Source organism: Triticum urartu, chromosome 4A, assembly GCF_056163025.1.
Source record: "Triticum urartu cultivar PI428250 chromosome 4A, HENAU_Tu73, whole genome shotgun sequence".
In the NCBI taxonomy this organism is placed as follows: domain Eukaryota; kingdom Viridiplantae; phylum Streptophyta; class Magnoliopsida; order Poales; family Poaceae; genus Triticum; species Triticum urartu.
The window spans coordinates 577659050-577684518 of record NC_141876.1 but is presented as its reverse complement, the minus strand read 5'-3'; the positions used below and the strand labels follow the sequence as shown (position 1 = coordinate 577684518).

Genomic DNA, 25469 nt, shown 5'->3' with positions numbered 1-25469 from the left:
CCGGCTGGTGGGACTAGTGGATGCGTGAGGATGAAAAGTCATCTCGATGGTCGCGATGGCGTCGAGGTTTCTGCAGCGACGATGACAACGGTGAGCGATGTCGGGGACGAGTCAACGGTTGTGTTAGTCAGCTCTTCTTTGGTGTGTCTGCGGGATTGCTTCAGTTTGTTGGTTGTTGCAAAGTCGGAGCTATGGTCGTGGGTCTCGGAGGTGACGATGATGAGCAACAGGTGGTATGTTCGGTGGTCTTTCGTGGCACCAACCTTGCATAGTCATTCTTTGTAACTCTCCGTTGGAGTCGGAGCTGTCTTGTCCTTGTCACTGGTGGCTGAGTTCTGGTGCGGATCTTCATGACGCTGCACGGCCTCTACGTTGTGGGTTACTTGGGTCAATGATCTCCGCGGGAAAGTTGGAGTCGCTTGCTCGATATTAGGGATGGTGAAGACACATGCACGGGGAGAAGTGGTGATGATGACACAGTGTACTATCTTGACATGGCCCTCTTGGAAGAGGTGTGTGTGGGCTAACTTATGTGTGCCACTCAACATATTGTGACAGTTTCTCTAATTAAGTGAAGAATTCTCTTCTGCGTAACTAATACTCCCTCCATCTCAAAATAAGTGTCGCTGATTTACTTCGCTGTAAGGAAAAAAGAAACACAAACAACATTTCGTACTAAATCTGCGAAACAAAAAAGAAACAGAAAAAAGGAAAAAAGAAAAAGAAACACAAAAACAGAAAAGAAAACCAAAAAAGGTAAAGGAAACAACAAAAAGAAAGAAAACCAATTTAGGAACCTTCTAGAAGGTTTATAAAACATGCGAGGATCCTTTTAGAGGGTTTGCAAAACTGGGTACTATAGTCACATGCGAGGACCTTTTTAACGAGGCCAGCTTGTGTTACTCTTTTCTTTCCTTGTGTGTTTCGCCAACAGTTTGCCGCAATGAGTGTCAAATAGGATTCACTGTGAAGTCATTCGTTTTTTTGTCTAACAGTCCACCTCCTGGTCCTCTTCCTTGATTGTGTGTTTCTATTTTTTTGGTAAACATGAGCCCCCCCAAAAGAGGGCCCCCCTTAATATTTACTATCTACTATATCTATTATTTATAACTTATTAGCCTATTTTATATCCATGGTGCTAAAAGCGCAAGACCTAACCCTCATGAATGAGGATAGGACAGATCCATCCCTCTGTCGTGTTGGAGATGAGGTGGATGAGGAAAAGGAAGAGTTTTTGACCCATCACACCGCTGTTGACGTGGGTTGAGGAAGTCATCCCAATCCGTTCCAACGGTCGGTGCGCACAGACCCCTACCCTCACGCGTCAACGATATGTGTTTTGCGACCGATAGTGCCATCGAAGACGGCATATTTTTCCGAGGGACGTGCAAGAGATGTTAAGGCATGAGAAAACGAGTCTGCCCACATCCGGTCCCTTTTGGGGGAGGTACGACCATACTCATACATTTGATTATGTATTGCTCGCCACTTGATTATTTAGCAAATCAACATCTAATAAAATTTACCCAAAAAAAACATCTGACAAAATTATAATTGCTAGAATGTAGTAACTTTTTGTGAGTTTGATGTAAGAGAAGTCGGTAATAAACTCCCAATAGCCATCATTTGGATTCCAGTACCTTGATAAGTGCCATAAGTGACACAAACACATGACAATTCTGAAATTTTTTTATGGCAAGTTTAGTGACGCGAAGATCACAACTTTAGTTGTCAAGCATAGCAACTTTCCTTTCAAATGACAATTTTCAGTTTTTCTGGTTTATTTTCTTTTTTCAGATGATGACTTTAATACTCCCTCCGTCCTTAGATATAAGTCTTTGTAGAGATTTCACTAGGTGAACTACATACGGAGCAAAATGGATAAATCTACACTTAAAATGTATCTATATATATCCGTATGTGGTTCATAATAAAATCTCTACAAAGACTTATATTTAGGAACGGATGGAGTAATTATAGAAAACGTCAGGCCGAATCGCTTCGCGCCACATGTGGTTTAGCATTTGGGTACTATTCAGCATCCGTGGCATCAAACCAAATCAATCATAATTAGCAGAGCATAATGAGAGGAGCACATGTACGGCATTTACCTGATTTTTTTATTCAAGTTCAGTCACTTTCCCCTGTGTCCTCCTGCTTCCGTGGCCTTCGTCCTCCTCCTCTCTACGGCGTCACCTCCGACGCTGGCCCAACCGCCGTTCCCCGCCACCCGTGACCGGTGTCGCCGCCGCTCATCCCTCTAAACCACCAGCCCCCTTTCCGGCGAGCGGCTGCTCTGTCTTCCATTAATCGACTGAACAATTTTTTTTTCAATCGACTAAGGCGTTGCTCAGTACAGTACTCCGTTTACTGGGAATCAGTCTGCTAGAGACGGTGCTGGCCATGGTCGCGCCGCAGGCCGAGCTCCTCGCCCCCAATCGCCGCCGAATTCCCGTCGGTAAGAAGCCATTGAGCGACCCCGACGGGCTGGGCGTGCGTGCTCCCGGAGGCGTCACCTGGTAGCGCGGCCTTTGGGGGTTCCGGATCCATGGCGGGCGGCGACAGCTTTGGCTGCTGCGGCGGCCTTGTCGAGGTTTTCTGCGGCCTTGCTCAGGTTTTCCTGGCTCCTCGGGGGCGTCCGTCTGCTGGAATCCTCGCCAGGAGGCCCGGCGATCCGTTCTTGAGTTCTTCTCAGGCTGGGTGGGCGGTGTCGCCGCGGGATGTGGAGGTCCGCTGCGACATGGAACGCTCTTCCGGAGCGGCGAGGATGCTGCGTTTTGATTATCGGGAGGAGAACCTGCCCCCCGCGGCCAGGAACTCGCCGGCGGCGGCGGGCGATCTGTGCTCGAGTTCTTCTATGGTTGGGTTGACATCGTGGGATATGGAGATCATGGCCGAGACGGAGTACTCTCTCCCAGTGGCACGGCAGCTGCGTTCTGCTGGTCAGGATGAGGGCTTGTTGTCCCCAATGGTCAGGAATTCGCCGGCGGAGGCGCCACCGCAGCCGAAGGGCATGGCCGGTGGCGTTGAAGACGACGACGACGACGATGACTGCGTGATTCTGGACAGTGATCCTTTCAGCGCGGTCGCCGTGAATGATGAGAAGGACGGCGGCTCGGATGAGGAGCTGCAGATAGTCGCGGAGAAAGGCAAGGTATTGGCTTCCTTGCATTTTGATCTCTGGAATTGCAATTTGACTTTGTGGATTTACAGTAGAAGCAGTACCTCCTTGTTATATTTCAGGGCATTTTTTTTGTAGAGATGTGAGACAGTCGACTTGCAAAGTGATTTGGAGAGCACACCGTAATCTGAATTTGGTGATAAGCATAACTGATTTTATTGCAAGTTGTTAAAGATACATTATTCAATTTGTAACACAATTCTTCCATGCTTGTCTGCTCGTATTGTCTGTGAATATATGTGGTTTTTTAGTTGAAATTAAATTTGAGAAGGACATTTCAGAGTTTAGGAGCTTCTATGTGGAACCTATGCCACTTCTGTTTACCTGCAGAATCATATTTTCATTATTGGTTATATATGCTTCTGCAGGTAGCATGCAGGGACTTCCCACACTCGCGCCATTTATGTTCTAATATGCCCTTCGGCGCTACCTCTCACGAGAAACATTGTGCCATGGTAAGTTATGAACATTTCCACTCCCTGGTGCTGCTGACAATGTGATACATAATGGTTATATTAAGCAGAGCAGACAGTAGATTTGTTTTAAAAGGCATTTTATCTCCATTTTCCAAATGCAGTGCTACTGTTTTGTGTGTGACGCCCCAGCTCCATGCAGTCATTGGGGTAAGGGTCTCTCGGTTGGCGATCATTGTCACGCCACGGATAAGGAAACCAAGTGGAAAATGCTGAGGGAGGCATTCAGGTGCAGAAATCTACCAGCGTCTCATCCAGAAACAGAAACTGCTGTGCACCCAGCAATGGTGTCGCTCGGCCGCCTTTTTCTTAGCAATCAGATTTCTCTTCAGGATGTTGTGACCCAAAACCGAAACACACATACTTCAGTTAGAGCCTCACTGAGTGTAGCACCGATTGTCAATGCGCCAAGAGAGGGAAGTGGTACAGGCAGTGCTCGCACTGCTCAAGTTACCCGCCTAGGAGAGCCAACTGTCAGTGCACCAAGGGCACACCCTGTGGCAGGAGCTGGAAGAGGTACAAGCAGCACTCACACTGCTCAAATTTCTGCCCCAAGAGCATTCTCTGCAACAGGAGTTGGAAGAAGTGGTACAAGCAGTGCCCACAGTGCTCAAGTTACCCGCCTAGTAGAGCCAACTGTCAATGCACCAAGGCCACACCCTGAAGTGGGAGCTGGAAGAGGTACAAGCAGCACTCACACTGCTCAAATTACTCACCCAGTAGAGCCAACTGTCGGTGCAGCAAGAGCATACTCTGCAGCAAGAACTGGAAGAGGTACTAGCAATGCTCAGTCTGCTCAAATTACTCGCACCGTGGAGCAAACTGTCAGTGCACCAAGAGTATACCCTGCGGCAGGAGCTTCAAGCAATGCTCACTCTGCTCAAATTACGTACCCTGCCACTGCAGGTGGCTACCTCCCGGAGCCCGATGCGCCGGAGGGGGCCACGGTGTACGTCGGGAACCTACCCTACCACATTGACAATGAGAGACTCAAGCTAAGCTTCCAAGGTGCTGGGGTCGTCCTGTTCTCAAAGGTGAGCTTTTTAGCTCTTCATTGTCTGTCCACACAACTATACGTGAAAAAATGCCTCAAATTACTGTTGGGATGCAGCTTGTAGGTTATGTTTTTCTTTCTTTCTGTTCTAAAATGCATGAAATGTGCAGGTCATTTATGACAGAGAAACAGGCCAGAGCCGTGGATTTGGGTTTGTCACCATGAGTACTGTTCAGGAGGCTGAGAAGGCTGTGAGGATCTATCATGGCTCTGTGAGTATATTGTGCAACTTGATGGGGCTAGTCTTTTAATTCAAGCCAGCTTAATCATCCTTTTCTCATTCTGTTAGTCTCGTATACTAGCTCATTCATTCGTAGGTGCTATGCAGCATGTACATGAGAGTGTTCTTTAATCTAAGTTATTTTTTTGAGCCTGTAGGAATGTGTCATGCGTTGTTTAGTTCATATTGCTAAAGACTAGAAACATTTTGCATTGGGCTTCGCTGATTAACCTTTCGTGTGGACATTACAGGGGATGTATGGCAGGCCTCTGACTGTAAAAATCACAGCTCCTAGAGGAGGCGCCCGGGTGGATGCCCCTCGCCGTCAATCCGGTTCCCCACTCAGAATATTCGTATGCAATCTGCCGAGTCAAGTGGACAACTCTCGGCTGGAGGAGCTGTTCAGCAAGCATGGCAAAGTGGTTGATGCAAGAGTTGTCTATGAGCGCCGAGAAGGGGCCTCGTGTTCGAGGGGATTTGGCTTCGTCACAATGGCGACCGACGAGGAATCGTACAAGGCGATACGCGCCCTCAACAAGCAGGTCAGTGTGACGGTTGGTTGGTTTGAGTGTCAACTTGAGTTTTGGTTCGGGAATCTGGTTCTCACTTTGCATTTCTGCAGATTCTGGAGGGAAATGCCCTGGGAGTGAAGGTTGCAAGGGAGCGGGCAGACCCAGTCTGCCTCCCTCTTAGCAACCGGATTCCTCCTCAGAATGCTGTCAGTCCAAACCAACACGCACATACTTCGGTTGGAGCCTCGCTGAATGTAGCGCCAACTGTCAGTGCCCCAAGAGCATACCGTATAACAGGAGCTAGAAGTAGTACAAGCAATGCTTCCACTGCGCAAGTTACTCACCGACTAGACCCAACTGTAAATGCACCAAGGCCGGGAGAATATGGGATGCTCCCTCCCCCTAGTAGCTAGTTGATTGGCCTTTGCTCTTTTACCTAATTGTTCCTCTATGGGCCCCAATGCCTATGCACTATACTCCTCAGAAGCCAGTATATAGAATATTTGTCCTCAGTTTCTTGTTGCTCTCACAGAAATGTGAATGGAGTACAAGGATATACATGGACCTCGAGCCTGCCTAGATTATTGAGTTTGAGAACATGAACCCTACATTGTTCTCAAGTTTGAGCCTTGTTGAAGAAATGCGCTACTTGCGATGGAACATATTTGAGACATATTGTTGATTGTTGGCAGTGGGAACATTATAAAGAAGCATCCACACCAGTATGCTTGGTTAACTCATGCTTCACACTTTCACAGGATCAATGGCAATCTAAATAGCAGCAGTACTACCAATGGCCCTGCAAGGAAATGCCCTGGTAAGCTGTTTCATAATTCTGTTCATGTTCACATTGAGAATTTAGGAGTGTTGGTCAGGAAGCTTGGTATCTGAATCTCAAATCTGCGCCGATACAACAGTAGTCCTGTGCCCAACCAGTTCCATACCGATGCACATTCACCTTGAACCTTGAACTATCTATATCTATATCTCTTTGTGCAAAATAGGGCTGAATGTAGTCTAGGAAAGGAACATGTGCTGCACCATTTTCTAGTTTTACCATAATGAATGTTGCAATGTCAGAGATTCCCTCTAGTGAGATCCTGGTACACTCTAAGGCGCATAAGCCAAAATTTGAAAGCTTGATTTGTGGTAAAGTAAGGTTCTTAACTAATCTTGATTCGATATGTGCTCCTTGTGAGCTATTCTGAGAACAGTACGTGGTTATTTTACTGAGCAGTTTTAACATGGTCCCTCTTACCCTCTCTTTTCACATGAGAGGTAAGAGTATAAAATAGATCTTAGCCGTTGATCTCATCAATGAATGGCTTGATTGACTCTTACCTTCTTACCTCACATGTAAAAAAAGGAGGTAAGAGGGACCATGTTAAAATTTGCCTATTTTACTACAGAAGGTCAAACTGAACCTGCAGAAGGTCATGAAACTTAGATACTCTTACCTCGGCCTGGAACTTGCTTGGATGCAGAATAACTTAGGTGTATATGTTGAAGTGAATCAAGTGATAGGGGTAATTAACCTATCTAGTGTCACAATTTCATCTTAAGAAATGTCCATTACTTCATGCCCTGTTTAAGGCTTATCTAAAGAACAGCCTACGAACATAGCCAGTTTGAAACCTGCATGACATAGATGAAATAAAGTACCAAAACTAGTGTAAATTTGAAACTATCGTATGAATTAAGACTAGGATCATAAGAAGGCATTACGGCAAAGTTTCAGTGTAATGTTGCAACAGTGACTATATATTATTGAATTGATGAAGCATTTGTCCTTGCACACAAATACAAACATCACCTCCTGCAGTAGGTCAGTAATCATGCATAATACGTAGTTTCCTAGCTGGTGATCGCATCTTGGTATCCGATGCTTTTGTATTGCATGATATTTTCAGAAATAGAGCCTCGAGTCTTGTTCTAACTAGATAATTTTATATTGAAGCTGTCATGATGGCTGGATGTATGCCGAGGAAGATTTTGTTTAATGAGGTAAAAAGCTGGAACCATTTTAAAGAAAAGCATGATGGCTGTTGTGTATGAGCACTACTTGTTGGAAAGAAGAATATACTGCTCACCCTATACACCAAGTCGTTTGTAGATACTATATGTTTCATCGTATTATCACCCTAATAACAAGTACATGTTCTCTATTCTGTTAATCTAGAAAGTCCGATCAGGTGTTGCCTTATACTGCAAACAACTCTATTTGTATCAAAATTCTACGAATATTTCATACCATTTGAATAAAAGAATAGCGAACCAACCTGTGGTTGGATGGTTAGAAGGACAGTGGTATCCTCAGCCCACCAGGGCTCATGTCCTGGTGCTCACATTATTCTTGAATTTATTTAAGGATTTCCGGCGATGTGTTTTCAGTGGGTGGAGACGTCCCGTGGTGACTTCGTAAATCTCAAGATGATATGCTGGCTCATAGGGGTAGGGTGTGCATGTGCGTTTATAGGGATGAGTGTATGCGCGTATGTATGAGTGCTTGTGTTTGTGCTATGTTAAAAAAAAAGAATAGACGGGCGCAACATCGCGCATCATTGATGATCTAGTTTATTAAAATAACAAACTCTAGTCTTGAATTTACAAACAAACCCTCATATCCACTTGTGATAAAATTCTATAATAGAAACCCTAGAAGCTCCTCTCTTTTCTTGCGAGAAATCCTAGATGCTCCTCTATGCATATATAAACTACGTATGTGCAAAAATGCCATGTCCAGTACAATATTTTCCAATCAAAGTAAGTTCCATTTACTGTCTATTTGAGAAATAAATTCTTAAATATATCCTGTCACCTTCTAATAAAATCACGATCATTTATGGAGATGCTTCAAATACCATCTTTGCTTTATGTATTATGAATATGGGGTCAGGCGTGACCACGAGCGCAGTCAGCCACCAAGGAGGGATTGTTTGTTAGGAATCTTGAAGTGTATTACCTTGAACTTAAAGTTAAAATGGCATTGCATAGGTAAATTTTTTCGAAAGGTTCCAAATTTCCTCCATCTCCCATCGGGGTTCAAACTGGCTTCCATGTGATGTTGGGTTAGATACTGCCATCCTTGCCACGTTTTCCCTCTCTTGTTATTTTTTGCAAGAAAATGCAAAAGCCCTGCGTCTAGAACTCTAGATACATTGATAGAAAGAAATGTTTGTACAAGCTCTAAGAAGGGAAACACCCCGTAACTACAAATTACAATTTGATGCCTCCCGATGCTAGAAATTGCCACCAGCGGAAGCAACACCACCATACCCCTCACGCCCATCATCATCCATTCCCTGGCATGTGGCATGCAACTTAAATGTGTCAAGTAGGAGCGCTAAGATAGTTGTGCATTGTGAAAGATGATCGTGTTTCGATGCTTCCAAGCTCTTGATTCTTTCATCATAGACCACCTTCATCTCCCTGACCTCCGCCCTCCTCTCCTCGCCTCCCTCCTCTCCTTCATTTCTTTGATCTCCAATGTGGCCCTTTCAACGGCCATGTCCTTTCTTATTGCTATATGATGTTGCCCAATGATTCCTTGTAGTCATTATATCCTCCCTTCTTCAACTTCTTCTTGCCTTTCTTCCTCCATTGAGCCTATTGGTAGTATCCAAGTTGGAAGTGGGGTTCTTTTTCACTCCTTGATACTTGATGCATCATCGTCGGTGGTCAACTTGTAAAGCATTTCCAACCGAGCTATGCAGTTTCTTCGTATTTGGGATTTTGTTGATGAGGCAGTTCTTCCATTTCTCCACATTGCGAAGGTCCACCCAACAATGGTGTAAACCGAATACATTGCCTTTCTTTGCTTTACCCTTGTACAATTCTTGAGCAAAGTTGAGCTACATACCACAACTGTGAAAATAAGTTAGCCACCAATGCATATAAGAGATGAAGAAAAAATTGATCAATGCAAATAAAGAATCACCTTATTATAGGCATTTGTACCACTTGGATTGAGACTCTCAACAAATATCAAGCATGCCGACCACTTTTAACACGCCACGAGACTTGTGATCGATGGATGACACCCTTATTGTTGGCCTTGAAGTACTCATAGATACACTCTAAATAAATTGAAATTTGTTGCTCAACATCGATGACCAGATCAAGACCAATTTTCTTCCATGCGTCACACACAACAACCTGTTTTCTTTTTGTAGTGTAATTTGCTCCCCTCCCCGCCGTCCGTGGATTTGGTTCAACCAAAGCCCTCATCTTCCATGTCAAGAAACATGCTCTTCTTTTGATGCATTTTCTTGAGTTGGAAAATCTTGTGATGAAAATTACAATTTCAAACAAATGAAATAACACATGGAATCAATGAAAAATAGAAAACTATTTTTTACCTCTCGGTCATTTTACCAAACAAGTTGGGGGGGGGTGGTGGTGGTAATGGGATATGTTTGCCGTTGAATGCCAAAGGAGCACATCTAGTGTGGTGGTAAGTTGCACATACGCACCATCCACCAAACCTCGATGTAGTCTAGAGGGCTCAACCCCCACCCCCCCAAATGTCCAATATCAAAGTATAGTCCATCTAAGACCTCCCAGATGATTCATCGCTTCATGTTGCGCCCTGAGAATAGAAGCGGTAACTCAAGTGCAACCTTTGTAAGGCACTATCGTCAAGCTAACGATCCTCCTAGAACAAGCGGATGATCTGTTTCTAGCCACCATCTTGGATGCGGCAAACACCAATTGAAGGTCTAGAACTCTCCCAATTGTGAAGAGGTCCGTGCACATCTTCTACAGCCATCGGGCCCCATGGCTAATCATCGCATTCCTAGGATTCAGAAAAAACAAGTCCCCAAGGGTAGGAGCCTACACACCCTAGTTGGCATGCCAGTGGTAGTCCTGTGCAGCTACTCTACCCACTCACAGGAAACCTCTTAGGATTTTGGCTCTGCTTTCTCCAACCATTTTTCTAGAATACGCACAAGCATGCGTATCATATATGCTTTCGTCAACCATAATCAAGGCTATATATCACCTTCTCCTGCTTCCGGTAGGAGTCGTTCTGGTGAAAGAACGCCACCATTGTATATTGCAGCTGTTCCATGCCCAATTTTGTTTTGAGCGAAGTAAACAAAAATATGTATTGCAGGTAAAAATTTTGTTTTGAGAAATTGTATTGCAGCTGTTGGTACTGGACCCAATGATAAGCGGGCTGGGCAATAATTTCCCACCGACCCGGCCCACGCCTCTTTTACGAAACGGCCAGGGTTGCAAGTCAAATTTCAAAAACAAAAAAAAGCGAACCGCCCATACGCACAGCAGAGCATCATAGGGATAGGGGGTGCCCTCAATCGACGCCGAATTCACCGGCGGTAGAAGCGAGCGCGACCGATCGAGCCAAGATCTGCTGCATTTCTACGCGCGGTCCCATAAAGTCCGTTTCTTGGCAGCGGCAGCCTCTGGGGTCCGGGATTGGTACGTCCATGGCGGGATACTGTGGCCTCCTTCAGGGCTTCCTGGTTTCTCGGAGGCCTCCGTCTGGTCCAGCCAAGGGTGCTGGGGGCGGAAGGGACGGGCCTGCGGCGCCGGACGTTGTGGACATCAGCTCCGACGAGGAGGAGGAGGACGACGGATCTTCCCCCGTGGCCAGGAAGCTGCGTTTTGACGATGCTGCTGATGACGGGGTCTGCGATCTCGTGGCGAGGAAGGGCGAGTCCGGCGGTGCCGACGGTGTCGGCGAGGACGACGGTGACTGCGTGGTTCTGGACAGCGACCCTGATGGGGCCGTCGCCGTTGCGGATGAGGACGGTGCTGCGGGAAACGATGGCAGCTCGGATGAGTTGCAGATAGTTGCAGAGAAAGGCCAGGTAATTTGATCCATAACGCTGCATTCATTCTGTGTGTGCCATAGAATAGAACAGAAGCACTTTGCGAAAATTGGAGACTACGGGCCTGTTCGGCAGCCCTCTGCTCCTCGCTTCTCAACTCCCTACTCCACGTAGATGCGAAGCGCGCGGAGCGTCACTTGGGCCGCTCCGAGAAAATGGCCTGCTGGCCGCTCCGCTCCACCTCGAGGAAAGCAGGACGCTAACGCGTTCGGTGCCACACTCGCCGCTCCAGGAGCTGTGCTGCGGAGCCGAGGGCTGCCGAACAGGCTCCACGTACGGAGATGATATGTTTTTGCACTGTGCCACAGACTACGTAACGTATCGGGCCTAACTGTGGATTGGACATCTACGCGCGTGCATGACTTAACTTCAGAATCGAGTTGCAAACGTCGTATAGACTTTAGAGATGATATATTAATTTTAATATTCCGTGTTCATTTAATGACCCTCAAAAAAATATGCGGGGAACTAAATCAGGGATCAAAATAAAAGCCATCAGGCCTTGCAGATTTCCGGATATATAGACCCAAAAAGAATGACAGGTAAACAAGGGATTAGTCACATAAGGGGTTTTCTCTAATCAAGAAGCTTTTGGGTAAAAGCTGTACTAGGCCTAATACTATTTTTCTTCTTGAGAAAATTGGCTATTTGCCACTTTACTAAAAAAGGCTTTCGCCCCGCTTTATAAATAAAGCAAACCGTCCAAAGCACACATACAATGTCTAGTACAGAACACACACCCAAAAAAGACACATAGATCCAAAGGTACTGCTGAGGGCACAGCTCAACAAGCCCAGATAAAACACATAAAAAAGGCCGAAGCCAAGGCGAGCGCTCGCCAAGCATCTAATCAGGCTCTGGAGGGGGTGGAGGAGGCGGCGGCGACAGGCGGACGGCCATCGATCGAATGTCGACGATGAAGGCGGAGATGGCGTCCCGGTCCCGAGGGCGGCTACGCGGCCGCCAGAGCTGCAAGAAACCAGACAGTTTGAAGAGAGCGTCAGAAGCCCGTCGAAGCGGAGTGTGCTGAATCACGAGCTTATTGCGAATCGTCCAGATGGTCCACGCGAGAGCTCCAATCTCCATCCACCTAATGTGGCGAGTGGGCAGGAGGGAGTTTTGAAGTTCGTCGAAGAGGTCTGGGAAGTTGGTGTGGCACTAGTTACCACTTGGAGCTTCGCAAAATTGACACTCTCAACATTGGATTTGTAGAAAATAGAAAAGAAAAAGGAAAGCAATGGAAAATAGAAAGCTGACATGTTAATCAAAGTGCACACGAGCTGGATGACATTTTTACGAAGCTATTGTTAAGAGTGGCAATTTTGCGAAGCCCCGTATTGAAAGTGGCAAATAGCCAATTTTCACCACTTCTCATCTAAGCCCTCTAAAAAAAAACTCCTTCACACATTTTCCCAAGACTAGGGGGTGACAGCCCCCCGCCCCCAAAAGCACGCATATAGCTCCGACACTGCTAGTACAGTTTACCTGCAGTGTCATTCATTTGTTGTTTCCATTGACATGTAGTTACTGAGGAAGGCAAGCTATTTTGTTTCTCTAAATTTTGATCCTGCAAATACCGTACGAGCAGTGGTGTGCATATCCAAGGTTTTGGTTACCGGTCGAAATTGCAAGATTTTCCATGGTTACCGCGTATTTCTGTAACCCTTGGTAAATACCCATACCGAACAACAAATACTAATTTTTTAATTTTTTGAATTTAAACGCTCAATTTATAGTAAAGTACGTGAGACCTAATTAATGCCATGAGAGTTGGTTCTGACGTGTTGGTAGCATCCTAATTCCTGTTTAGGGAGGTATCTGGTTTGATTGTTCGTTTATTCACTTATTTGAATTCAGAATTCAATAATAAAATTCGTTCAAAATATTCTCGGTATTTCTCGGTAACCGTGGTAACCATGTTTACCAGTCCCCCTAGGTAAAATTACCTCATTTGGTAACCAAAACCTTGTGCATACCTATTCCTGATTTATTGGACATGTATGTGTGTTTGTCTTCAAAATCGAGTTGCAAAGGTGATTCGGAGAGCACGTGGATTTCTTTACAGAAAACAGGAGACAAAAATTTAAGAGTCTATCGTGTGTTCAGTCACTCCTGCAGAACACAACTTATGATTGCAAATAATGTGAAAGATGCATTATTCAACTTGTAACATGGTTTCTGCCCTTCCATACTTGGCCCACCTGAGCTGAGTACCTGACTATTGTGCAATTATCTACTTTAGCCTATTATTTCTTATTTCTTTGTATTTGTCTTAGAGCAGGCCACTAAGTTTTTCACTGCAAAATATAACTTGGTTGGGCATTCGTGGTCACTACCGATACCATTATATTTTTTCGATATTTGGGCTTGTTTCTTCTAATACAAAATAACGCCCATTTAGATGCGCATTTCAGAAAAGGAAAAAAATTGTTACATAGACGCCCATTATATATTTCTTTTATGCAGAACCTGTAGTACTACTGTTTAACTGCGCTATCATTCCTTCATTATCGGCTATGTTTTTGCTCTGCAGTTTGCATGCCGCGACTTCCCTCACTCGCGCCATTTATGTTCTACTATGCCCTTCGGCGCTACCTCTCACGAGAAGCACCGTGCCATGGTGAGTTACAAGCATTTTCACTCCCTGATCCTGTTGGCAATGCTGTACAATGCGAATTCATTGTTGTTTTCGAAATGCAGTGCTACTGTTTTGTATGCGACGCCCCAGCTCCGTGTGCTTATTGGGGCACAGGTCTCTTGGCTGATGATCATTGTCATGCTACGGATAAGGAAACAAAATGGAGAGCGATGAGGCTTGCATTCAAGTGCAAAGGGCTTCCGGCATCTCATCCAGAAAAGGAAAACCTTGTATACCCTACAGTGGTGCACCCAACAGTGACGTCAGTTTTCAGCCGCCTTTCACTTGCCAACCGGAGTCCTCTCCGGAATGTTGTGAACCAAAACCAAGAAAATCATACTTCGGTTAGAGCCCGACTGATTGTAGAGCCAACTGCCTGTGCACCAAGGCCACACCCTGCAACAAGACCTGCAAGTGGTACAAGCAATGTTGACACCGCTCAAGTAACTAGCCCTTTAGAACCAATGGTCAGTGCACCAATGCCACACCCTGCGATAAGAGCTGTAAGAGTTACAAGCAATGCTCGCACTGCTCAAATCACTCAACCTGTACATCCAACTGTCCGTGAACCAAGAGCAAACCTTGCGACGAGAGCTGCAAGACATACAAGCAATGGCTACACTTCTCAAATTACTCACCCTGTAGAGCAAACTGACAGTGCACCAAGAGAAAACACTGCAACAAGAGCTGCAAGAGATGTTCGCAATGCTCACGCTGCGGAAATAAGATACCAACCAGAGCCAGACTGGCATGAAGAGGATGGGGAGTACATGACAGAGGAGGAATACGCGCGAGATGGCACAAAGGTGTATGTTGGGAACCTACCTTACAACATTAGCAACAGGGCCCTCGCGTTGAGCTTCGAGCATGCTGGCGCCGTTCTGTCCTCGAAAGTGAGCCTTATAGCTTTTAATTTTCCCTATCCGCTCATCGATATGTGAAGGCCTCAAATCCCTAAACAGCATGAATGGATTTATGCACAGTAGAAGCTGCTGAGTCAGTTGGCTAGTTTGTAATGATCTTGTACAATATGTTTAGGTTGCAGTCGTATTTAGGTCTTGCCACTCAGATTGATCACTACTCATTATATTGTTAGCTGATCTGTTTGATTGGTACTTCTTTTTTTTAGAGAACTTCATAAGCATTCGATACACTCAGACGTTTTATAGGTGTTAGGATATGTATGTTTTCTCTATCGTTCTCTGTTGTAAAATGCAGCTAATATATCTACTGTTGGGATTTGCAGGTCATTTATAACAGAGAAACAGGCCAGAGCCGTGGATTTGGGTTTGTCACCATGAGTACTGTTCAAGAGGCTGACAGGGCTGTGAGGATCTACCATGGCTATGTGAGTATATGTTCTAATTTGGTGGGCCTGGTTTCCTTATATTTTCCGAATTTTAGTTCAAGCGAATATGTTGATAGTGGATTTTTGGAGCTCGTGCACCACTACGTCCATTTAAAATTTAAAAAGGAACTCTTAGAATTATTTAGAAGTTAGTCAAAAATAAAAATGTCTAGTGTCAAAAAACGTCTTATATTTTGATATGGAGGGAGTAGTACCTATTACGTAGTATGTATAACTAACATGCAAAAATAGCGGAGAAATGGTTGTGTGGACTGCACAAATGGAGTGAGGAACAGGGGCCAAAATGACAAACGAATATGCATCTAATTTGTTTCACAAAAATTCAACACCTTACACGAAATATTGCAACCCCACATAAAAATAGTAACACATATTTATGTACTACAGTACTAACAAAAAAACATCTTATATTTTGAGACATAGGGAGTATTTCCTAATCTACTGAAACATTTTAACTTTTGGTGCCAGGGCTCACTTGACCAAAAGGAGTTATGGGGAACCTATTCTCCTATCTTAGCTATAGCTTATGTGCTCACAGTTGAGCTAGTAATTTACATGCTTGCAATACCCATTGAATGTGCTGGTATTGGTTTATCATTCTCACACCTTAATCTGACACCAGCTTAGTCACTAGCCTCTTCATTCTATAATAACTTTGTTTCATTCATTACTATGAAATGCACATGAGATTGTTCTTAAATCTAGTTCATTTCGTGCAGTTGTCATGGTTAATTCATATGAGATGTAAGCTTGTGGTAAAGAATGTAGAATTCTCATGCTTTTCTGATTGCCCTTCGATGTGGACAGGAAGTGTACGGCAGACGTCTGATTGTGCGCAAGGCAGCTCCTAGAGGCGCCACCCCCCAGCGACAAGAGCCATACCAGCACGAAGTGGATGAGGAGTATATGTATGAGGACAACGACGAGCTGCTCGCGGAAGCCAAGGTGTATGTCGGGAACCTACACTACGACATTGACAGCCTGTATCTTGCCGAACTCTTCGAGTATGCGGGTACCGTTGAAGACTCCAAGGTGAGCTTTTTAGCTCTCATTATCCAATATCCATGTTTGACTCGTTAATAATCTACACACATCTCAAAAATTACAAATTTTTCAGTGGATGCTTGTTCTGTGTGGAGGGGAAAGCTCAATCGGATACATATCTTATTATTTGGATATATGCCATGTTACTTATTAATCTGTTATGGGAGTAAAGTTGTTTCTTTGCACTATTTGTTCGTCAGTTTTTGAGAGTGTTGAGAGGCAGTTAGAAGATCACACGCAAGAACTTCTCATCGGTGCTAAACCATAGGCTGCACTGTTTATTTTATAAAATCACACAATCATATACATAATCTGACCTCCCCCTATAGGATCGGTATAACTGGGCTCCTCTCTGACAACGAAAATTATATACATGACACTCTGACCGACAAAGTGATGCGAGCACAGCCAGCAACCGTGGTTTACAAAACGAAGATGCTCACTGGTCAGACCAGGTGATGCCTTCCATGCCGACGTTCTGGTCGAGCCCCAATGCGTTCCACACCGCCGGGGACGCGTCGACGATGTTGTTGGCACAGGGTGGCTCATAGTTGTGGTCCTCGTCGCAGCCATACACGGAATCGCATTCGTCCACCACCTTGGCATACACGGAGTTGCCATTGGCAGTGATCTTGATACGGTGCCCGCAACGGGCCATGTTCTTGAACCAGCCGGTGGAGAGCGCGACGACCATCTCCTCATCGCTATGGTAGGCGTTGTCACACTCCGATGGGCCGCCACCGTCCTTGCCCTTCTCGAAGCTGTTGAGCGTCAAGACGGCCTTGGTGGTTGCAGTGACCGGGGACGAGCAGTGGTACTGCGGGTATCTCTTGCCGTCTTCACAACAGTCCGGGTCGTTGCTCTTCTCACAGTTCCCCGACTTTCCTGGAAGATAGCCACTTGCACGGCAGACACCGAGACTCGGGCGGAGTGAGGACGCGACGTGGGAGGTGGAGAGCGCCACCAGCAGGAAGATTGCCATGGTGGCTAGAGCTCTTGCTGTAGCCATCTTAGCTACTGAACACACTTGAACTGTAGCCCTCTTTTTCTTGGTTGCTGCTACACTGGTTTGTTTTTGCGTGGTTAGAGAGCTGCAGGGTCGACTTTATATAGTGATCTACTCCTACTTCAGTTGTGAACACCAATTAGTTGCATGCTCTTCACGGCAAATCGTTCATAAGTTCAGACATGGAAGTCCGTAACGTACCAAATGGTTCGATAAATTGGACGGACATATTCTGTCTCTCAGCGTGATCCATCGGAAAGACCGATGATAAAATACTGCAGAATAGGTTCAAGGAACTGAATGAATTGATAGCAACACTTTGGCACCCTTTTCCCACTCTAGCATCTTAAAATTTAGCGCCTACAGTTTTTCTTTTCCTTTTTTCTCCCATCTTTTGCTTCTGCATGCAAACTCCTTTTGAACTACGTATGCACCACACATTAATTGAGAACTTGACATGTCTAATGCATATGATAAAACAATACTTCAAATTCAAGTTTTTGAATTAAATATTTAAACCCGAAACACACCATTATAGTCCAAATGAAGTAATAATCCAAATAAACGTGGTAAAAGTGCATGAATCAACTGCCGTCAAGTGCCCACAAGTGCTCAACAAGATCATCTTAGAGTTGGTGATGATGTTAGTTTCAACTTTGTGTGTGTGCAGGTCATTTGCAACAGGAACACAGGCCAGAGTCGTGGGTTTGGGTTTGTCACCATGAGTTCTGTTGCGGAGGCTGAGAGGGCTCTAGAGATGTTCCATCGCTATGTAAGTATACTCTATATTTTGATGGGTCTAGTTTCTTAATATTTTCTGAATTTAATTAAGAATTAAATAGGACCTGCTAGTAACCAATCTGCTTGCAGCATGCATGCAAATAAACTACTCCCAGCTTGCATTTGCACACACACCTTTCAACTTTTCCAGCAATACATTCCAACAATAATGTGGTACTGGTTTTCTCATTTTAAGTTCTTGTGGGTGATTATGACCGTGCTCTCAGTTGCTGATCTAAGGAAACCTCAATCTGAAGCAAACTTAATCATCGGCCATTTTATTCTCCGAAGTTAATTTTCCACCTTATTCATCGGCATGCCATGAGATGAGAGTGTTCTTGATCCTTTCTATTAAACATGCAACATGTCACGATAGGTGACCGGCGCATCTCATGGGATATAGTTGAGATAGTTAGGTTGTTGGAGTCTTATGATTATCTCATGTAACCTCTTATCTCTATCTCCTTTCTTGATCTCTAAGGATGTAATCCAAACCGCATGTATGCGCTGTTATGGGAGGTGCGCCCCATCTATATAACACGAAGCCGTCGGCCTGAGAGGGCAAGACGTTCCGCTAGTTCGCACATGGTATCAGAGCCCCATCTCTTCCCATCTACCGAGATCCCATCTACCGAGCCTAGCCATGTCTTCCTCCTCCTCCTCCTCCGGTGCTTCCCAGACCACCCTCAATGGGCAGGTCACCGAGAAGCTAACGTGCACGAATTACGTGCTCTGGCGCACGCAGGTCACTCCTCATCTGCGCGGCGCCGGCGTCTTCGGCTACGTCGACGGCAGCACACCGGAGCCGGCCAGGCTTCATGTCACCAAGGACAAGGATGGCAAAGAAAGCATTGAGCCCAACCCTCTCCACCCAATCTGGATCCGGGAGGATCAACAGGTGTTGGGCTACCTGCTCAGCACCCTCTCCAAGGAGGTACTGATCGCGGGGACCACGGTCACCACGGCGCACGCGCTCTGGACAGCGGTGGCAGCTCTAGCGGACACGGTGGTGGCGGCAACAGCGGCAGCGGCAACAGCCGCTCTGGTGCATCTCGCGGTCGTCGTGGCGGCGGTCCACCTCGGGCCCGACCGGAGCTGCCTCGCTGCCAAATTTGCGGTAAGCCAGGGCACACCGCGAAGGATTGCTGGTACCGTTATGATGAAGACGATGAAGACTCCCAAGATGAAGAAAAAGTGGCTGCCGCGGCTGATGGATCCTACGGCATTGACACAAATTAGTACGTCGACAGCGGCGCCACCAATCACATCACCAACGAGCTTGAGAAGGTCACAATGAAAGACAAGTACCGTGGCAAAGATCACATCCACACGGCAAGTGGAGAAGGTATGCAGATTTGTCACATTGGTCATTCTACGTTTCGTACCCCTCACCGTCCAATTCATCTCAAGAAAATTTTGCATGTCCCTAGTGCTGCCAAAAGTCTCCTCTCTGTTCATAGAATTGCCCTTGATAATCATGTTTTCCTCGAATTTCATCCTTATTTCTTTTTGATCAAGGACCAGGCCACGAAGAAGGTTCTCTATCGAGGTAGATGTGTTCGAGGGCTCTACCCGTTGATTCCGGAGTTTAGGAGACTCAATAAACAAGCCAATAGTGTTGTCAAAGTTTCGTCAACACGATGGCACGATCGATTAGGGCATGTTGCTTTTTCTTTAGTTGAAAAATTGCTTAGGAAAAATAAACTCCCATTTGTTGGTGAGCGAAATGTGGAAACCATTTGTGGTTCTTGTCAATATGCTAAAAGTCATCAATTACCGTATCCAGTATCTACTAGTGTTTCTACCAAACCACTTCAATTGATCTTTTTCGATGTGTGGGGTCCTGCTCCCACTTCTGTTGGTAGACATGAGTATTATGTAAGCTTTATAGATGACTATAGCAAGTTTGTGTGGATTTATCTTCTCAAAAAGAGATCTGATGTCTTTCAAGTTTTTCAAAATTTTCAAGCCTTGGTTGAACGAAAATTTGATAGAAAAATTATTGCAGTCCAATCGGACTGGGGGGGGGGGGGGAGTATGAAAAACTCAACTCCTTCTTCCAAACACTTAGCATATCACACCACGTCTCATGTCCTCATGCCCATCAACAGAATGGCTCCGCTGAACGGAAGCACAGACACATAGTTGAGGTCGGGCTAGCTCTCCTGGCAGGAGCCTCCATGCCCCTCAAATTTTGGGATGAGGCATTTCTTACTGCTGTTCACATCATTGATATGCTTCCAAGTCGAGTCATCAATAATCAAACTCCAGTCGAAAGACTTCTTCACATCAAACCAGACTATAAATCTCTTCGCGTGTTTGGGTGCGCTTGTTGGCCCAATCTTCGTCCATACAACAAAAGAAAACTCATGCTTCGCTCAAACCAATGTGCTTTTCTAGGATATAGCCCTCAACACAAAGGCGTCAAGTGTTTAGATATTTCCACTGGCCGTGTCTATATATCCCGTGACGTCGTTTTTGACGAAACACAATTTCCTTTCGCCACCCTTCACCCAAATGCCGGTGCTCGCCTCCGAGAAGAAATTCTCCTCTTAGCTACTCATCTTACCATCTTTGATAAGGGGGTCCGAATTCTGATGATCAAATGTTGACTAATCCTGCTACTAATGGTGTGCATGAGTTTTCTGATGATGTTCCAGGAGATAACAGCGAAAATAATGAAGAAATCAGTGAAAAAAACGCGCCGGCAGGTCCATATCGCATGTGTCCGCATCTAGGAGGCAAATCTTCCTCGGGATCGGCTCCATAGCAGCAGTTCAGTCGATCTCCCTCGGTATCGGCGCTGGCAGACGCGCCAGACACGCAGGCGACAGCGTCAGCCGACCGTGCGGCTGTCTCCAGTCCAACGCACGCCGTGCGTCACGCTTCAACTGGCGGCGGCCCCAATGCCTCTCCGCGCCAACCCCCATCCGACACGTGGCAGCACACGGTTCGCCAGGACGGCGCGCGCTTCCGTGACCAACCGGTCACGTACAAGCGGCGCGACCAGGTTCGCCGGCCTGACACTGGGTCTGGATCTGCTGCGGGCCCAGGCGCGGACTCCTGTGCACCCACGCGCGCGCCGAAGATTGGCGTCCGCCCCGAGGCTGATCCGCCATCATCCACTAATGATGAGGCCTCGGGATCTTCTGCGCCTACAGAACATGCTGCACCTGATCAAACTGCCACAGAAGATCCGGCGGGAGCAGATTCTGCTACAGGAGCTCCTGTTTCAGGATTTTCTATGGCCGAGAATCCTGATGTTGCACCGTCACAACGTACACGACTACAACATGGGGTAATACATCCTGTTAATTATAAACACATAACCAAATACGGTATGGTTTGTTCTACAGGTGAACCAGGTGAACCCCAGACGCTCCAGGAAGCACTTGGTGATGAAAGATGGAAAAATGCTATGAATGAAGAATACATGGCACTCAAGAGAAATAAAACTTGGCATTTGGTTCCCCCACAGCAAGGTAAAAATTTAATTGACTGCAAGTGGGTATTCAGAATAAAGAGGAAATCTGATGGAACTATTGATCGCTACAAAGCTAGGCTAGTTGCAAAGGGTTTTAAACAACGGTATGGCATAGATTACGAGGACACATTTAGTCCAGTCGTTAAAGCTGTCACTATCCATCTCGTTTTGTCTATTGCTGTTTCCAGGGGATGGAATCTCAGGCAACTTGATGTTCAGAACGCGTTTCTTCATGGTGTTCTGGAAGAGGAGGTATATATGAAACAACCTCCTGGGTTTATAAGTAAAAGTGCACCCTCTCATGTCTGCAAGTTGGACAAAGCACTTTATGGTTTGAAACAGGCACCAAGAGCATGGTACTCCCGTCTCTGTCACAAAATGCAAACACTTGGTTTTGTCCCTTCAAAGTCTGACACCTCTCTGTTCATCTACAACAAGTTCAATACATGCATGTTTGTCTTGATATATGTTGATGATATTATTGTGACAAGCTCATCTGATGAAGCTATCACAGGGTTGTTAAAAGATTTGAGTGCAGACTTTGCCTTGAAGGATCTTGGAGACTTGCATTATTTTCTTGGGATTGAAGTAAAGAGGCACAAGGATGGACTTCATCTCTCTCAAGAAAAGTATGCGGTTGACTTGGTAAGAAAAGCTGGTCTACAGGGTTGTAAACCTACACCTACTCCACTGTCCAGTTCAGAAAAGTTATCTCTCACAAGGAACTCTCTTGAATCAAGAGGATAGCACAAAATACAGAAGCTTGGTAGGAGCTCTTCAATATCTTACTCTTACTAGGCCTGATATTTCTTTTGCTGTCAACAAAGTATGTCAGTTCCTTCATGCACCCACAACTGTTCATTTGACTGCTGCCAAACGGATAGTTAGATATGTCAAAAACACCTTAAGCATGGGTCTTAATTTTAGCAAGTCATCCTCTACACTTGTCAGTGCATTCTCTGATTCTGATTGGGCAGGCTGTCTTGATGATAGACACTCTACTGGTGGCTTTGCTATTTTCCTTGGACCCAACTTAATTTCATGGTGTGCTCGCAAGCAAGCTACAGTCTCCAGATCTAGTACAGAGGCAGAATATAAAGCATTGGCAAATGCCACAGCTGAAATCATATGGGTTCAGTCCATGCTCAAGGAACTTGGTATAAAAATTAAACAAGCTCCATGTTTGTGGTGTGATAACCTTGGTGCCACCTATCTCTCAGCTAATCCAGTGTTTCATGCCAGGACTAAACACATTGAGATAAATTTTCACTTTGTTAGAGAGAGGGTGGCCCATAAGCAACTTGACATTCGTTTTGTGCACTCCAGTGATCAAATTGCAGATGGATTCACAAAGGCACTGCCGGTCAAGAGTTTTGAAAACTTCAAGTATAATCTCAACTTAATGGAGTTGTGATTAAGGGAGGGTGTTAAACATGCAACATGTCACGATAGGTGACCGGCGCATCTCATAGGATATAGTTGAGATAGTTAGGTTGTTGGAGTCTTATGATTATCTCATGTAACCTCTTATCTCTATCCTCTTTCTTGATCTCCAAGGATGTAATCCAAACCGCATCTATGCGCTGTTATGGGAGGTGCGCCCTGTCTATATAACACGAAGCCGTCAACCTGAGAGGGCAAGACGTTCCGCTAGTTCGCACACTTTCAAGTAGTCGTTGACTTGTTTTATTGACCTTTCTAGTTTCTAGTTTGTTTATATTTTCTGAATGAATTTAGTTGAAAGTTAAATAGGACCTGATAGTAACCAATCTACTTGCAGTATGCATGAAAATGAGCTTCTTCCGGTTTGCATTTGCACACACACCTTGCAAATTTTCAAGTAATACATTCCTTAAGTAATGTGGTACTGGTTTTCTCATTCTAAGTTCGTGTGGGTGTACGTGACCGTGCTCGCAGTTCCTGAGCTGAGGAAAACCTTAACCTGAAGCAAACTTAATCGTCGGCCATTTCATACTCCTAACTTAATTTACAGCCTTATTCAATCATCGGAATGCTATGAGAAGAGAGTGTTCTTGATTCTTTGAAGTAATTGTTGTTGACCTTTAAATGCCAGTGTCATGTGTAATCCACATGCTCGATGATCTAATTAAGCTGGTGCTAAAGAACATGGAAATTGCATCTTGTCTGACTAACCTTTCATGTGGACAGGAAGTGTATGGCAGGCGTCTGACCGTGCATAAGGCCGCTCATAGAACTAGAGGTGCAAGGGTGGAAACTCCACGTCGATCTGTGAACGACAATGCAACTCCTGGATCAAGAGGCTTACGAATGGACACCCCTCGCCGTCGATCAGTGAACAATGCAACTCCTAGATCAAGAGGCTTCCGAATGGACACCCCTCGCCGTCATTCCGCAAACAAGGCGGAGACACCAAGATCATCAAGGGTGGAAACTCCTCGGCGCCGATCTTGTCATCGGTTCGGAATCTTCGTGTGCAATCTGCCGTGGCAGGTGGACGACTCTTGGTTGGAGGAGCTGTTCAGTGAGCACGGCGATGTGTTCGATGCAAGAGTCGTGTACGAGCGCAGAGGAGGGACCTGGCGTTCGCGGGGTTTTGGTTTTGTCACGATGGCGACAGAGGAGGAAACTTATGACGCTGTTTATGCTCTGAACAAACAGGTTAGTGTTCAAGTGTCGACTGCCAGTTTGAGTCGCCATTCAGTTCAGAGATCTGGTTTTCATTTTGAATTTTGTGCAGATTCTTGAGGGACGTACCCTGCTAGTGGAGGTTATCCTATAGGGCATGCATTGTGCAATCCTAGAGGAACAACATAATGTTTCTTTGGAAACTTCATGGATTTTGCAAGAAATATAGGGAGAAGTTCCTGAAATTTCCGTGATGTTGGACCTAATGTTGGTACAGAACGATATTTTCTTTCACGAGTTTGGACCTAGTTTTTCATGAGGCTGGAATTTCCGGAAGTGAGAAGAAAATTTTTCCTCGCATTAAGAATCTTGCAAGAGAAACAGAAATTTTTCCATGACGTTGGACTTAATGTTTATTGAAAATTCCTTTACAACGGCCGTTCCACAAAAAAAGGGAGAATGAGCCTTCCCACAAGAAATTTATAGGAATTTTAATTCCGCATGTTCAGTTTACTGTATATTTTTTCTCCATTTTTCCTGTGATGCTGGTTCTCTTATCTTTTTTTTCGGGATTAGTTCTCTTATCTTTGCCATGATTTTCCCTCTTTGCACCTTTTTTAAAGATAAATTTGCCTATTTTGCTATTCCCTCTGTCTGAAAATATAGTGCATGTTAGATAATTTTTGTTGAAATTAATTTTTGCAGGTTTTTACCGGGTAAACTTGGTCCCTCGTAGTAGTATTTCTCGGCCCGGGTTTTAGCCCGTCTATGCCTAGGTCTGTAAGGGTTTGTTCATGCATGTTACATGTTGCTAGGCATATATTAGAGCAACTCAAACGCGCCGACCCATTTCGTTCGCGCGTGTCTGTTTAGATAGAAAAGTGTATCTTTGGATAGAAACGTACATAAAAGTTGACCCAACGCGTCGATCCAAACGGACGTTCGTCCGCTTTTTGTCTGCCTGCCGACACATTCCCGACCCAAATTTGTGTCTCATTTGCGTTGGTGTGGACACAAAACGGACGCGCTCGACGCCCGCCTATTCCTCCCCCTGGCCCGCCAGTCGACGGCACAACCACCCCCATTTTCCCGTCTTTCCCAAAAGAAACTCCCTACCGCTCGCTATGGACGACGTGCGGATCCTCGACGCCGCCGCCGGCCTCACATCTGTCGCCTCTGCCAAAGGCAAGCCTCGCGCCACCCACAAGATGGCAGCGCTGCCCAAGTAGAAGTCGTTGATGGCCGA

The 25469-nt window shown here is 45.5% G+C and overlaps 2 protein-coding genes and 1 pseudogene across 2 annotated transcripts; 2 read left to right on the top strand and 1 right to left on the bottom strand.

The window, feature by feature from the left end:
* Positions 1-2114: 2114 nt before the first annotated feature.
* On the top strand, positions 2115-7739 carry LOC125552922 (uncharacterized). Its single transcript, XM_048716647.2, has 7 exons — positions 2115-3154; positions 3550-3636; positions 3759-4688; positions 4819-4920; positions 5180-5470; positions 5551-6257; positions 7398-7739. The coding sequence occupies exons 1-6, from the start codon at positions 2549-2551 to the stop codon at positions 5851-5853; spliced, it is 2319 nt and encodes a 772-aa protein (XP_048572604.2). The 5' UTR covers positions 2115-2548; the 3' UTR covers positions 5854-6257; positions 7398-7739.
* A 3112-nt stretch (positions 7740-10851) lies between these two features.
* On the top strand, positions 10852-24377 carry LOC125554901 (uncharacterized). The gene is made up of 8 exons (XM_087520969.1): positions 10852-11274; positions 13829-13915; positions 13996-14826; positions 15180-15281; positions 16110-16334; positions 18023-18124; positions 23786-24256; positions 24336-24377. Exons 1-8 carry the CDS (start codon positions 10891-10893, stop codon positions 24375-24377), a joined length of 2244 nt encoding a protein of 747 aa, XP_087377095.1. The 5' UTR covers positions 10852-10890.
* On the bottom strand, positions 16786-17355 carry LOC125554289 (putative ripening-related protein 5 pseudogene; annotated as a pseudogene).
* Positions 24378-25469: the final 1092 nt, after the last annotated feature.

Coding starts and splice junctions, on each gene's coding strand:
- LOC125552922 (XM_048716647.2), top strand. CDS start 2,549: ATGGCGGGCGGCGACAGCTTTGGCTGCTGCGGCGGCCTTGTCGAGGTT. Junction 4,689..4,818: donor GGGTCGTCCTGTTCTCAAAG/GTGAGCTTTTTA, acceptor TGAAATGTGCAG/GTCATTTATGACAGAGAAAC. Junction 5,471..5,550: donor TACGCGCCCTCAACAAGCAG/GTCAGTGTGACG, acceptor GCATTTCTGCAG/ATTCTGGAGGGAAATGCCCT.
- LOC125554901 (XM_087520969.1), top strand. CDS start 10,891: ATGGCGGGATACTGTGGCCTCCTTCAGGGCTTCCTGGTTTCTCGGAGG. Junction 13,916..13,995: donor ACGAGAAGCACCGTGCCATG/GTGAGTTACAAG, acceptor TTCGAAATGCAG/TGCTACTGTTTTGTATGCGA. Junction 16,335..18,022: donor GTACCGTTGAAGACTCCAAG/GTGAGCTTTTTA, acceptor GTGTGTGTGCAG/GTCATTTGCAACAGGAACAC.